General features: G+C 51.0%; 1 protein-coding gene across 6 annotated transcripts in view; it reads left to right on the top strand.

Annotated features, from left to right (window-relative positions):
- The window catches only part of SIK3 (SIK family kinase 3), a 243,572-nt gene extending 229,581 nt beyond the window's left edge, over positions 1-13,991 (top strand). For 4 of the 6 annotated variants that reach the window (XM_030331847.1, XM_030331848.1, XM_030331846.1 and 1 more), the window contains 5 exons: positions 300-1,189; positions 10,841-11,004; positions 11,859-11,991; positions 12,872-13,042; positions 13,774-13,991. In XM_030331847.1, coding sequence (XP_030187707.1) covers positions 300-1,189; positions 10,841-11,004; positions 11,859-11,991; positions 12,872-13,029 — 1,345 coding nt within the window. In that variant the 3' untranslated portion in view covers positions 13,030-13,042; positions 13,774-13,991. The remainder of the gene's footprint in view (positions 1-299; positions 1,190-10,840; positions 11,005-11,858; positions 11,992-12,871; positions 13,043-13,773) is intronic. The other 2 variants (XM_030331850.1, XM_030331849.1) reach the window with 1 other exon arrangement.
- Positions 13,992-14,967: the final 976 nt, after the last annotated feature.

Below are 14,967 nucleotides of genomic sequence, written 5' to 3'. Positions count from 1 at the left end.
CCCTGCCACTCTTACTCTAAGAGATTGGTGCTTTAGTCGCTCCGATAATGCTGTACAATAGGCCAAGTTGCCGTCTTCAAGCGGGAGCTGGATCTGTTCCGCACACAGCACCCCGTGTCCCTTGACGTTCCCGGAGAAGCGAATGAGCGGGGGTGGGGCCTGCACGCCCACCTCCCCTGCCGCACCCCAGTTCTCTGTGCCGGGGGCTCCCTGCTGAGGAAGAGTGGTAGCTGGCCCCGGGGGAGTCTAGCGCTCTCGCGACGTGGATGCCTGGTACTCACTCCCTTTTGTGTCTGCAGCTTGAACGTGAATCGGTTCTCCCCTGCTAACTACGACCAGGCGCATTTACACCCCCATCTGTTTTCGGACCAGTCCCGGGGTTCCCCCAGCAGCTACAGCCCTTCAACAGGAGTGGGGTTCCCTCCAACCCAAGCCCTGAAAGTCCCTCCACTTGACCAATCGCCCACCTTCCCTCCCAGCGCACATCAGCAGCCACCGCACTATACTACGTCGGCGCTGCAGCAAGCCCTGCTGTCCCCCACGCCGCCAGACTATACCCGACACCAGCAGGTACCCCACATCCTCCAAGGACTGCTCTCCCCCCGGCACTCACTCACCGGCCACTCGGACATTCGGCTGCCCCCGGCAGAGTTTGCACAGCTCGTTAAAAGGCAGCGGCAGCAGCAGCAGCAGCAGCAGCAGCAGCAGCAGCAGGAGTACCAGGAGCTGTTCAGGCACATGAGCCAGGGGGACGCTGGGAGTCTGGCTCCCGGTCTCGGGGGACAGAATATGACAGAGCGCCAGGCTTTATCGTATCAGAATGCTGACTCGTATCACCACCACCACACCAGCCCCCAGCACCTTCTCCAAATCAGGGCACAGGAACGCATGGCTCAGGCTTCCTCCCCCAGCCCGGCCCATGGGTACGCTCACCAGCCAGTGCTCACGCACTCGGAGAGCATGGAAGAGGAGGACCCCTGTGAGGCGGCCAAGGATGGCTTTCCGGACAGGACGAGCCCCAATACAGCGACCAGAGGTTGCCGTGACAGCACCCTACTCTTGAGTACTGGCGGACCCGGGGACCCCGAATCTTTACTGGGAACTGTGAGCCACGCACAGGAATTGGGGGTACATCCCTACCGGCATCAGCCACCTGCTGCATTCGGTAGAAACAAGGTGTCCAGCCGAGGTAAGAGTCCCTTCGATGTAAAAGTCCCAGCCCTGTCTGTCCTCATTCACCTAACTCAGTGATGGTATCTTTTCCCAGCCAGGGCTCTGTGTTCCTAGGAGGAAAAGAATTCCTGAGAAGGCCTTCGGGACCTTCCAGGGGAGAAATATACAGGGCACGGGCACCGTTTGGTAAGGCGTCTGCTTTCAGAATAAAGAGGTGGCGATAGAAAACTAACACTTAGATAGCACAGCCGGTGGGAATAGTTCCCGTTTCCCCTAGTCACACCATGGCTCCTAGGAATCCAGAATTTCCTGTCTTCAGGAACACCGTCAGCCAGCGCTAGGGGAAGTATGACTTCGTGTAAGTCGTGTTGGACCAAGAGTCAAAAGAGCACCTCCGTTCTGGACTCACCTCTATCACGAAGGTGATAACTTGTCGCTTAATCCCTTGGGTTCATATTTTTCTCATCTGTGAAAAATGGGCAGGGGGAATAATGGCGCACGAGAGAAGCGCGTGCTGCTCCGAAACATGATGTAAACGCGAGGCGTCGTTACTACTCTGCTCAGCTCATTCGTGAGCAGAATACAGAATATCACAGCATCGTAAGGGGCCCCGTGTGCATCATCCTACGTCGCTTTATATAACGGATGAGTGCGTTCGTTCGTTTCCATCCTGAAGGAGATCAGGATAACCAGCCGCTGGTCATACTTGGAAAATCTGGTTCCGTTGGCATCCTAGACACATTCTGCCCTGATTCCGTCCCCTCCACACAGATCATGGGACATGAGTTAATCCAGGAAAGGTAGAGCCTTGAAACCGAGCGGATCCCCCATCCTTCCCCTCTCGGAGCTACCTGCATCTTCTGTCCTGTCCTTTAAGGTCAATGCACAAACTCCTAGGGGAATTAGGTTCCATGGCACAGAGTTGGACAGAAGGCCTTGCTCTGAATCCGTTTATGAAGAGGACTTGGCGCTTCCCGGCTGTGCTTATTGATGCACCGATAGGGGTGGCCATGTGGTTGCATAGGACAGTTTAAAAATCCTGGGCTTTGGAACAAATGGGTGCCATCCAGCTTAGAGGCCTGCATCAGGCAGGCATACTGTATTCACTTGTGGCTGCTGTGTTTGTAGGTGGACAAAGGATTGTGGGAGATTCCGGAACCAGGTCCTATGTGGAATGGCTGACAGACCTGGTGGGGATGTTTAAGCTTACGGGAAAAAAGACTAAGGAGAACCATCGTATCTACCAGAGGGAAGGAGGGATTAGACTCTTTGGGGTCCGTATCACGGGCCAGGACCAAGAACAGGATAGAAGTTGCAGCAAATAAATGTCAGTCAACTCCTGGGGAAGACTGTAATAAGAACTTTCCAGAATAAGCTACCCTAGCGCCTCGGAGCCTCTTGTCACTGGGAGTGTTCCAGCAGAGGCAGGGTGATAGTATCAGGAATAGTGTGGAAAGGCTTCCTGTGTGAAGGAAAGCTTTCACCAGATTAGCATCCTATATTTGGCGTAAAAAAGAGAATGGCTAACATCTCTACGGTGTCGTCCATGTGCCAGACACCCACTGCTATTCGTGCGGAAATTCATTTAATCCTCATAACAACCCCATGAGGCAGTAGCTCTTCCTGTCCCCATTTTACCAGTGAGACAAATGAGGCAAAGGTTATGTAATTCGCCCCCAAGGTCAACTGCTGTTAAGTGGCACCGAACCCAAGAGTTACTCTCAGCTCACTGCAGCAGGTGCTGACCCAGCATGTCCCGGTATGCAAGGCGATGAGGAAGGAGCGAAGCTGGAGCAAATAGTGTAAACCCCCTGTTCCCCCCAACCTGCGTTGCCATGTATGAAAACACCTTTTGAAATGTTTTTCTTCAAAGATGCTAACTTCTCTTCGGTTTTCCCTCCTGTGTGACTCCTGTGTACAGAAAGGCCAGGGGGGCTTAACACCTGTATCCCATCATTGTCAGAGTATCACCCCCCCTTGCCGGGGGTGCTGGTCTACTGGGTACCTAAAGTAAGGCAGAATGTAGCTGGCTGGTACGAGAGCTTTGGGAACACCAGATGGGGGACAGAAGGTTCTCAGTCAGAGGAGTGGGGTTTCCAGCATTAAGTGCTCTTTGAGTTGGGTCTTGGTGGATGGAGAGGAATTTCCCATTTGGCTGGAGCGGAGACGCGGGGGGCGGGACCAGTGGGTGGGAAGGTCTCTGTGAGGTTTGCGGGTGGGGGGGGGGGGAAGCAAGCAGGCTTGACAAGTTGGTGGTGTAGTGCACATCAGGGAAATCGTAGAAGCTAAGGGCAGGAATTTTTTTTTTCACTTTTAAAATGCTAATTTATTATTTTTTAATTTTTTTAATTATTATTTTTAATGTTTATTTGTTTTTGAGGGAGAGAAAGAGCATGAGCAGGGGAGGGGCAGAGAGCGAGGGAGACACAGAATCCGAAGCAGGCTCCAGGCTCTGAGCGGTCAGCACAGAGCCCCACGCAGGGCTCGAACTCATGAACGGCAAGATCATGACCTGAGTCACAGTTGGACACTTAACCGACTAAGCCACCTACGTGCCTGTAAAATGTTAACTTATTAAAGTTTAAGACAATTACATATGGTATAATAGTATACAGTGTGTTCTTTTTTTTTTTTTTTTTTTACATTATTTTATTTTTGAGAGAGAGCGCACGGGGGGGGAGGATCCAAAGCGGGCTCTGCGCTGACAGCAGAGAGCCCGACATGGGGCTTGAACCTGAGATCATGGCCTGAGCTGAATTAGTAAGTCAGACGCTTAACCGACTGAGCCACCCAGGGTGCTCCTACTGTGTGTTACTTATGCAGACACAAAGGGAAACTGTCTATTAAGTGAAAACAGAAATTGTGTCCGATAATAAATAGAACCAAAGTTCACAGCACCAGTGAACATTAATTTGTCTTTAATACCACTTTACAAATTGTTTGTATCTGGGCAGATGTTTTCTAAAATCCAGAGCATGATCTAGATCCAGCAACAGGTGCCTTCCCTTCCGGCCAGAGCTTCATGGTTGTGATTCTTGTGACAGATCTCCCCTACCTCCTCTCCTGGCTCAGCGATCGTCATCCCTTGTCTGCTCCCTCTTCCTTCTCCCTACCTTCTCCCATCCACCACCATCACCATTCTCCCTACAGCCCTCTCTTCCTCTCTCTGGAGGAATCTGGCCAGAAGCATATGCCTCAAGCTCTTAGCTCAAGACTCCCCTGTACCTGTTGCCTCATTATCAGTCTTGCCAGCATCTTCCCACCTCCCCCCCCCCCCCAAAGTCCTCTTTTTTCTTAAATGTGCTTTTCCTGACCTTTGATGTGAGCTTTTCTGGAAGCTGTAATAGCTCTTGCCCTGCTTGCTAGTACATTGTGGAGATTATTCTCCCTTGTGTCTACCCAGTCGGCTCTAAACTTAACTCTTTAACTCAGCTACAAGGTATGCCCGCTCTGGCTTGAGTGCCATTCACTTTGCCTCTAACATCTGTTCTTGTTTTGTGACTTTTGAAGCCACATGTACTGTTATCTTTAACAAATGAAGCTGCAGGTTCATTACTGTGATTTTATAATCCAGTGTGGTGAGGCTAACGTGACAGGGAAACGCATAGCCTCGGAGAGGCCTGATGCTGCTCAAGAGTTAAAATCCCCATTGGGAATGTACACCTGTGTGTTTAAAATGGCGTCTTATCCTGAGGTGGCCCCATTGTCCTTACCTTAGCCCTACCTTAGCCCGAGCTGCCTCTGTGGGCCTGCCCTGTAACCTCTCCTCCCTTTGTCTCCCTGCGTAATGAAGCTCATGCCCCCTGAGGCAAGAATGGAGTTCCCGTTTGTAGCCCTTCTGCCCCGCGCTCGAGGCTCAGGCTCGCAGCTCACAGCCACCCTGGAATATACAGGTCACGACCCCTTTTACAGTAGAAACTGTGCCCCCACCATCTTTTGCTGCTTTAAGCTGCCATGATTCTATAATTTTAAGAACTTGAGAGCTTGGAGTATTACATTACCAAAGAACCATCAGATAATTTGCTGTCGCTTTTGCCAAGAAAGGTCATAATGCTATTCTCCCAGCTCACTGCAGGCCAGAGGGGGAGGCTCAAGCTTGTTTATCTCTCTGGACAGAGAGGAATGCCTGCTATTTCCTTTAATGACCCTACCATCTCTGTGTAGTTACATGCTAGTTCCCAAGCACTTCATCGGTTATTTCCACAACAACAGATCCAATCAAGTTCACTGAATGACAAGGTTGCACCAGACAGGATTGTAGGTGCTGTGGGGAGTGAGTGCAGGGATGAAAAGATAAAGACCCTGCCCTCAGGAAGCTTTTACTCTGCCGGGGGAAGGAAGGCAGGCTCATAAACAGCGTTACCCTGAAGGGGTACAGGATGAGCGCCGTAAGAGGCATAATTATTAAAGAATAGAGCTAGAGCGACCTTCTGAAAATTTCTTCAGGGTAGATGAACAGTGATCACTGGTGTTAGTCAAGGAAACTTGAATGCCACAGATCAGCGTCCACGGTCACCTCTTTCCTTTATGGCTGCTTCTACCCGTCATCGTGGGGCCAGGCCCTGCTGGGGCACTGAGCAGGCAACATGGTGTTTCCAGCGTGCCTTCCAGGGCTTTCCATGTACCCTGCTGCCTGTCATCTCCCTGCCTGTCACTCTAGAAGGAGAAATAAGCTTTGTCTTCCCTCTGTGATATTACATACGCTTCATTTTTCCACCTGGCAAATAAGTAAGTACAACAGCATGACCGGTTTACACAGTGAGATTGCCAGCTGGACTGGCAGAGAACCACATCCTCTCCCCCGAGCCTCGTCGGCTTCAGCAGTTTATCTGCGGACTCAGGCCCCACAGAGGGTGAAACAATGACAGACTGGGCCGGGTTCACCCCTCAGAACCTTTAAGAGGAATCTGTACCCAAGTCATTTCTCTCCTTTTCTCTTAAAGCCCAGTAAATGAGTAAGGGTGAGTCAACATTGACAGATTCAATAGAGTGTTGTGCAAGCCGCCCCGAAGTTCCCGGGCAGTGGGTGGTGCGCACCGCGTCCCTCTGTGTATTTGGCCCCTTGCGTGATCGGGTGCCCCCCCCCCCCCGCCCCCGGACACTCTCGGCTTCGACCCTGGTCAGCACCTGAGGACGCTGCTCCCGGCGGTCCTCTTTCCACCAGTATTGGTGTATCCTTCGGTGAGCTTGACTGCTGAACTGGCACAAGGCACCGAAGACTCGAGCCTGGGTCTCCTGTCCCTCGGTCACTCGGCTAGTGGCCTTCCCTGTCCTGCACACACCCCCTCCCACTGGTCAGTAGAGTGCCATGGAGGGTCACAAAGGACTAGAGACTCAGGACTCAACATTTTTTTTTTTCCCAAAAAATTTTTAATGTTTTTATTTTTGAGAGAGAGAGAGAGAGAGAGAGAGCACAAGCGGAGGAGGGCCAGAGAAAGAGGGAGACACAGAATCCGAAGCAGGCTCCAGGCTTCCAGCCGTCAGCACAGAGCCCGATGCGGGGCTCGAACTCACGGACCGCGAGATCGTGACCTGAGCTGAAGTCGGACGCTTAACCGACTGAGCCACCCAGGCGCCCCATAGGACTCGACATTCTTCTTAAAAATAATACTTTACTCATGCAGTCCTTTACGATTTAAGAAAGGGCTTTTGGCCCTTGGTGTCTTCTGAGCCCCCCGACAACCCTCATTTTTCAGATCGGGAAATAGGTTAGATGGCATGTGTTAGCCAGGTTTATACACTGTCGGTGATGGGGTTGGACCCTGACTCCGAGTGTTCGGATTCTACCATGTTACGTTCTCCCGTTTATGCCTCCTTTGGCACCTGGCACGCTCTCTCCCAAGCCAAAGAGGCCAGCCTTTCCGGATCTCTGGCATGTGGATCAGACCGAAACTTTGTCGCCTAACTCCTATTAATCCGCTTTGTTTTCATCTAGTTTTAAACTTACATTAGTAAGTTTTCCTCCTAAAAAGAGGAAATTAAACCAAACTCGTAAACCAGACTCTGGAAATTAGAGTGTCAGTAACTCATTTGTTAGCTCACGTCTGGGTAAATTGTGCCCACAATTCTGGACGCAGGGTATCCTCGTTTGTTTTCGTCAGCTGGCTCGGCACACCCTGTGCACTCAGAACCGACACCTCTGAAATGAGTGTAAATGACCCCAGGGTTTGCTGGGCTCTTTGAGCGCACCAAGCACTTTCACGCCTTTGGGTAAGTCCTGCTTTCCCGATAGACTGAGACCCAGTGAAGTCAGGGGGCTTGCCCGAGCCCCCACTCCTCAGGAGTCCTGCGGAAGCCGGGATTCCAGCCTGGGCCTCTCTGACCCCAAAGCATGTGCTCCTGAGCTCTAGGCTGGGGAGTCAGGAAGGCTCACGGAGGGATTTCTCGAGCACTTTCTGGCTCTGTGTGCCGGTGCTTGTCAGGCATGCTGGGCCCAAACTTGAGGGCCAGGAGGAGAGCAGACAAGGAGGGCAGGATCCAGGCGACCTTCCCCACAGCAGGAAGACGAGGGTGGGTGTTTGGGTTTGGAGAAGCCTCGTTCTCAGAAATAAAAATAAACTCAAAAAAAGAGAGAGAAAGGAGACTTAGCCTACTTAACCAATAAACTCTGGAGGAGGCCTCTAGAAGAGGTGGGAAGGAGCCGGATATCAAGAACCAGAACATGTACATTTTGTTAGCTTTGCCGTTTCCTCATGTTTGAGGAAATCTTTAAACAGCAGAGCTCTTGTGTCGTCTTTGGCAGAGCAGGGAGGGGGGGGGGTGCAACCAGCTGTGTTATCCGGAAGGAAAGAACCCCAGGGAACTGGGTGTTTGGTGTTAGCTCTCAGAGAAGAGAAGACAGGCATTGGAAAATGCTCCGAAAAAGTAAGCAGCAGCTGTTTGTGTGGCTTCTTGGCGAAGCGGACCACAGAGCCAGTGTCGCACCACTTCCTGCCCATGGGTTCTGTGGGCCCAGGGCGAGCACGTGAGCTGTGCCCACCGAGAGGAGGCGGGCCACGTGGGGAAGAGGAGTGAGGACTTGCCCACTCGGCAAGCCCTGCTGTTGGCTTTCCTTTCTCTTCCTGTCTCTTCTGGCTTTTAGCTTCCGATAGCAAAAGAATTCGCTTCTTTTCTTTGGCCTCTTTGCTCAGAGAACTTCCAAAAGATTTCTCACTCGCCGTCACCTTTGGCATTTGGGGAGCTTCCCTCCTCTCCTTTTCCTCCAGATGCGTCGCATTACCAGCAGTGTGCACATCAGTTGGTTCCACTCCCTTCCCCACCCACCGTAGCCCCTGAGCCAGGCCTAACCTTGACTGTTGTAGGAGGCCATTTGAATCTGGAGACCTGAAACCCTGTACCCAACACTCACACGGCACATTTTACTTCCATTATTCAAATAGATATTGGAAGGGCACGGTTAGCGTTAGGGCCGTGTTTCCTATTAACAACTTTTTTAAAACCTGGTCTCGCCAAGGGGGAGTTCATCAGAAGATAAGCCCAATAGTTGCCAAGGAGCTTTGACCAGAAAAGATCAAGCAAGCAAACCACACATATGTTCAGGTGCCAGGCTCTTAAGGACCAGAGCCAAAAGTGTGACCAGGAGTATCCGATCAACTTAGCAGTGGCCCTGGTATTCTTCTTGACCACCTTTGGTCAAGAGGAAATATTCAGTCCTCTTGAATGCTTTTCTCTCCAATATCTAGTCCAGAGGGTGCATGACTCTGGCAGGATAGTAACCCATATTAAGAGAGTATATATTAATATCAGTTAAAGAGCTAACTATTACATAACTCCTGGATATAGGACACTGTTCTGGAATACTAAAGGCTCACACGTGCATAAGGTACACTTCTTGTTCTCAGAGAACTTACGGGCTAATAAGAACAACCAAGACAAATACATAATTGAAAATGATGTCAGGAATAATGTTAGAGTAACAAGAGTCCTTTAAAATTTTCTGACATCTAAAGGAAGCAAAGATCTTTATCTGCTTGAAGAGAGAGTTTCATAAAGATGTTAACATTTGAGGGGTGCCTGGGTGGCTCAGTCGGATAAGCATCCGACTTCAGCTCAGGTCACGATCTTGTGGTTCGTGAGTTCCATCCCCGCATCAGGCTCTATGCTGACAGCTTGGAGCCTGGAGCCTGACCTGCTTCGGATTCTCTCACTCTCTCTCTCTCTTTCTCAAAAATAAATAAACATTAAAAAAAGATGGTAACATTTGAGATGGACCTAAGAAGATGAGTTGATTTAGATGGGCTGGAATGGAAGAAGCAGCGAGCCATTTCCAGAGAGAGGAACAGTGAGGGCACCTGCATGGAATCGAGAGTGGGTGGGGAAGAGTTAAGTGCTCCCATTTGCACATTTACACATGGGGGAACGTAGTGTGTAGTACTCACCGGAAGGTAGGCTGGGACAGCGTTGTGACAAGGAGCCGTTTGGGCTACCCTACTTAAGAATTAATCTTTATAGGGGCGCCTGGGTGGCGCAGTCGGTTAAGCGTCCGACTTCAGCCAGGTCACGATCTCGCGGTCCGTGAGTTCGAGCCCCGCGTCGGGCTCTGGGCGGATGGCTCAGAGCCTGGAGCCTGTTTCCGATTCTGTGTCTCCCTCTCTCTCTGCCCCTCCCCCGTTCATGCTCTGTCTCTCTCTGTCCCAAAAATAAATAAACGTTGAAAAAAAAAAAAATTTAAAAAAAAAAAAAAAAAAGAATTAATCTTTATAGAGTAGCGGTAGAGGGATGGTTGGCGGGGGGATGATTGGTAATCCAGGCAAGAGGTGGTGGGGCTTTGGCGGAAGCAGTGAGATTGGAAAGAGAGGGACTGAAGTGACCAACATTGCAGAGGTAGATTCTTCAGGCTTAAGGTGATGTGGAACCAGGAGTACGGAACCAACAGGCACCCTGCGAGCTCACACCCGGAAGGTTACGAAAACAGGGAAACAAGGTTGTCTGAGACACGGCCTGGGGTCAGGGTGTTGATGAGTTTGGAACCGGGCGTGGTAAGTGTTAGGTGTCTGTTATTTCTCCAGGGTAAGGTTAATAGTTGGAATTATGTATCTGGAGCTTATTAAAAAAGCATTTCAGTAATTCTTTATCTAGAGGCAATATAGTTGAAGCCCTGAAAATAGATGATATTACCAAAGTAAGTGTGAGGAGAGAGAAGAGGTCAGGGTGGAAATGTAAAGAGTGGAGGGGCCATGGAAGCAGTTGGGGACAGCAGTTCAAAAAGTAGAAGAGGGGACTGGGCCGATCCACTGAGGTGGAAGCCAAGGAAGGAGAGACAAGACATCCACAGGATGGAGGCCATCCTTCCAGGCTAGAGGTTCCCGAGAGCTCCACGAAAGATTCTTATGTGCACATAGGTTTGGGAAATAATGCTGCCAGGCCAACAGAGGAGTGAAAAAAAGAAAGTTTCAGTGTGACCCAGTCACCTGCCGTTGTGTGGGCTTTTTCTCGTGAGGATTTGTGATCCCTCCATAAAGAGGCTCCTATTTGCTGTGGGACTTGGGGCTGGCAGGCTGGTCCAGCCTCCTCTAAGTACCCTGAGCAGCCAGCTGAGGGTTAGCAGATGGTGTACACATGGTCCTCACCACTGCTGATTGTCTCTGGCAAGACAGTTCTTTGATGGGAGTGACAATATCGGGAGAAACTCTAGGTCCGCTGACCCTGTTTCGCTGTGTCTCCTCAGAGTCTGTGATAGGGAACTGCATGGATAGAAGTTCTCCGGGACAAGCAATGGAGCTGCCGGATCACAATGGACTTGGGTACCCAACACGCCCCTCTGTCAATGAGCACCACAGGCCCCGGACCCTCCAGAGACACCACACGATCCAGAACAGTGATGATGCTTATGTATGTTGGCCTCTCCTACTTCTCAGAAGTGGGATCCTACTGGTCCCAACCTTGCCAGCAGTCCTGTGGGGTCACCTCTGCCCTTCCATTCTTCCCAGCCAGAGTCCAGCCTCTCTGGGAACGATGCAAGCATGGCTTTGCATCACCTTCAGAGACCAGTAGAATCTGTGCTCTAAACTTCAGACCAAGGAATCAAGAGTAGTTGCTATCTGTCCCTTCTGGTCTGAGTTATTGAACTTCTCCCCAGACAGTCTAAACTCCAGCCCAAGCAAGTGAACCCATAGACTTTTGGTTAGTTTTCCAACAGTTCCATTGAATGATTCAGATAAAGGGACCTAACCCAGATCAACCGAACTTTGCTTCCTCCCGTAGCAACGAGCCACATGTAGCCATCCAAACTTAAATGTATTTAAAATGAAATAAAAAATTTAGTTCCTCAGTCACGCTAGTCCCGTTTCAAGTACTCAGCCACTTGAGGCTCGTGGCTCCGTGCCGGACAGGACAGATGTCGCATGCTGCTGTGCTCGCGGAGGGCACTATTGGACCATCCAGTCCTCAGACCCAGGTCCTCTTGGTGAAGGGGACAGGTCAGAAATCCGGTTTTGGAAGACCGTGTGGTTGTCAAGGGCATGTGACCAACTGCTGAGGTTCACCATGCGTCCCTCACCCACCCACCCCACGGGGAAGGTGGGACAGCTTCCCGCACGGTGACTGCCCGATGGCACAGCTCGGGAGCAGTGCCTGAGGCTGCCCTGTGCCTGGGCTCTTTTAGAGGGAACGGCTGTCACTAAGGGTCACCTGAGAGTGGCACGTTCTCTGGTATCCTGACTTCTTTTCCTAATTGTTTTCTGTAGGTGCAGCTGGATAACTTGCCGGGAATGAGTCTCGTGGCTGGAAAAGCACTTAGTTCCGCCCGGATGTCAGATGCGGTTCTCAGTCAGTCCTCGCTCATGGGGAGCCAGCAGTTTCAAGATGGGGAAAATGAAGGTGAGGGGCCTTATGCATGGGGCACCCTGGGGAAGTTTCTGGAGGCACCCCCCCCCCCCGCCATCTTCACTAGTGACTGTTCTCCTCTTCTGTATATAGGGTTCAGGGGAAGATGGGAAGCCATAGCTTCCCCGAGGGGTCTGGACACAAAAGCCTTCCCCACTTGTCTCCATTGAGAATGGGTATACAAAGAAGCAGGCCTTCTGGCTGAGGGCAGGGGTATCACATTTGTCTTTGTAAAGCTTTGATAAGATACTGCTTTAACAACTATCTTTCTACCTCTGATTAGAGGGCATTGTATCCTAAGGGACTATGTCTGCCTCCTCTTAGAACCAGTAAAGGAAGGTATCATAACAGAGAGAAGCGTAGGCTTTGGAATGGACAGGTCAGCAGTAAATCCTGGCTTTGCCCTTTACAGGTTCCACGGACAAGGCGCTTAACCTTTCGGAGCCTCAGGGTCCTCCTCTCTAAAGTGGCAGAAACAGTAGAGCCTATATCCTAGATTGTGCTGTGTGCTTAACGAGTTTACGGTGCTCAGAAGAATGCCTGGAGCACAGAGTGCCCAGTGACCCGTGCCTGCTAGCACTAAAATGGTCTCCTCCCTTGGAGAGCTAAGTCTTTCTGAGGGCACTGCGTGCTGTCTTCGTCCACACTGGAGTAGTGATAGCTCTTGAGGTGGGAGACAGAAAGGGAACGGGGCCGAGTGGAGCCCTTAGTACGGGAAGAATCCTGGCCCAGCCCACAGCCTAGGACCTGCTGTGAGCTAGAATTCAGGGTGGGAGCCCCGCTCCAGGGTGCTCACACTTCTCTCCCTGCCGCCCCCCTCCCCTGCCCCGCCCCAGCTCTCTGCTAAGCTCGCATGTTCTTTCTGGTCTTGCAGAATGCAGGGAGAATCTAGTTGGTCACGAGCATCCGGACCTGGCTGACGGCAGCCAGCATTTAAATTCCTCTTGCTATCCATCCACGTGCATCACAGACATTCTGCTCAGCTACAAGCACCCCGAGGTCTCCTTCAGCATGGAGCAGGCAGGCGTGTAACAGGAAACGGAGAGTGAGTATCTCCCTGGCCGGGGCCAACCCAGCCCTTGGGCCGAGGGCCAGCCCCCGATCCTTCTGTGTGTGGTGGCCCGTGAACTAGGCCACCACTCCCCTCTCCGTCTTTGCATCTTCGTGTTCTGTCACGAAGCGCTGTGCTGGTTGTTCCGGGGGGGGGGGGGGGGGGGAGGGAGGGGGCAGGAAGGGAGCATACAGGAGAAATGCTGGCCATAGTCCCTTGGTTTACTTACGGGGGTAAGACGCGTGTGGTAGGTGCCGTAGCCTGCCCAGAGACAGGAAGTGAGCTGCGGCTTCGGAGGATGGGGCGCCTCTGGCCAGGGTAGTAGGGGAAGGACAGTCCTGAACTCGGTCCCGAGGCAGGAACCCCGGCAAGAAAACCTGTCTAGCCATAAGTTTTCAAGGCCCTACTGCAAGTGGAAGAATATTCCAGACAGCGGAGCTGTGTGATCAGAGGCCAGTGGCAGAAAACGGGTAAACTGAGCAGCTGGGCTGGAGTAATGCCTACGTGTACATAGGTAGTATTGCTTTTGTCTTGGAAAACTCTGACAGAAAACAGTGATGAAGGTTAAGCCGTCTGGCAAACCCACCTTCGAGCCTCAGTATGGCAGACCTCTTAAAATACCTGAGGTAAAGGGAGCCAGTTGCGTTTCGCGAAAGTGTTCAAACGAATGTTTGAGCCTCTTGCTCCGAGCTGACTCTCCTGTGTGTGTGTCTGCTCTGTTGCAGGTTTGTGTACAGCTCGGGAATGAAATGACTTTACACCAACAGTATCTAGCAGCATTGCGCCAAATTGCCCTTGTGTTTCTGTCCACCTAGAGCGTCACGGCTCCTTTCCTCACTTTGGTTCATCAGTGTGCGGTTCTTTCGGGTTCTGAGGGGGTTTTGCCATGTTTGCTCGTATGACCGAGTCACCAAGGAAATAAACGGGATATTCGTGTTCGCCACCTTTTGTGAAAGTGTATTTGGTATATTTGAGTTGGAGGTTTGGTTTGTTTGGGTTTTGTTTGTTTTTGTTTTTTTTGATATATTTTCTTTTGGAGGTGATTTTCTTTCTTTTTTATTTGTTTCTCTCTTTTTCTTGTTTTTTTCTTTTTTCCTTTCCTTTGCTGAGACAGAAGAACAAAGCAGTTAAAATTATAGAGGCCAGGAGACCCAGAGCCACTCCCCTGCCCTGCGTCCCCCCACAGAGCACCTCCATTTCTCCATTTCCCTGCATTGCTTGTCCACAGGAGCAACTACTCACAGATAACATCCTCTGGATTCTTAGTGGCTGGGGAAAGGGAGAGAGGAAGGGGTGATGGCCCCTGGCGCTTTGGAAAACAGGAAGAGAGCAAAAACCAACAAAAAAAGAACCGCCGAGTCTGGAACCTAGGAAGGTCTTGACCGCCCGGATCCCATGAAAAGCTTGTCTGGCCTGGCCAAGAGCGTATCAGAGCGTTAGTGTGGGGGCCGAGAGCGGCCTGGCCTGGAGGGGATGCCAGTTAGAGCATCTCCCTCCGTGTGAGCCTTCTCGCTGCGTAACTCAGCTCCCCTCTGACAACCTGGAAAGTTGGCTGCCTTTCCCGTCCTGCTGGTTCCACCCACAGACTGAACACCCAACAGTGGTTCACTGTGCTTTTTTGTGTCCCCTTTGCTTCTCACTTTATATTGTGCTGTACAAGGATTGTTTCTTCACACGCACACATGCTTTTCCCCTTCAGCCTCTGACACAGACAAAGAAGAACAGGAGGTTGCCTTCGGCCCCGCCTCTCTCCTAACCTTCTCCTCCTCCCTGGGCATCCTCAGCCCCTATTTTAATTCTTGATCATGTAGGAATTGTTTTGGGTAAATGTTGATATTATTGTTATTATTATTATTATTATTAATAAGTAAAAACAAAAGGAATTTTTGTTTAAAAGAGACATGTTTAACCAGATTCTG

The sequence above is a fragment of the Lynx canadensis genome, chromosome D1 (genome assembly GCF_007474595.2).
Source record: "Lynx canadensis isolate LIC74 chromosome D1, mLynCan4.pri.v2, whole genome shotgun sequence".
Lineage (NCBI taxonomy): Eukaryota > Metazoa > Chordata > Mammalia > Carnivora > Felidae > Lynx > Lynx canadensis.
This window is presented reverse-complemented; position numbering and strand designations above follow the sequence as displayed.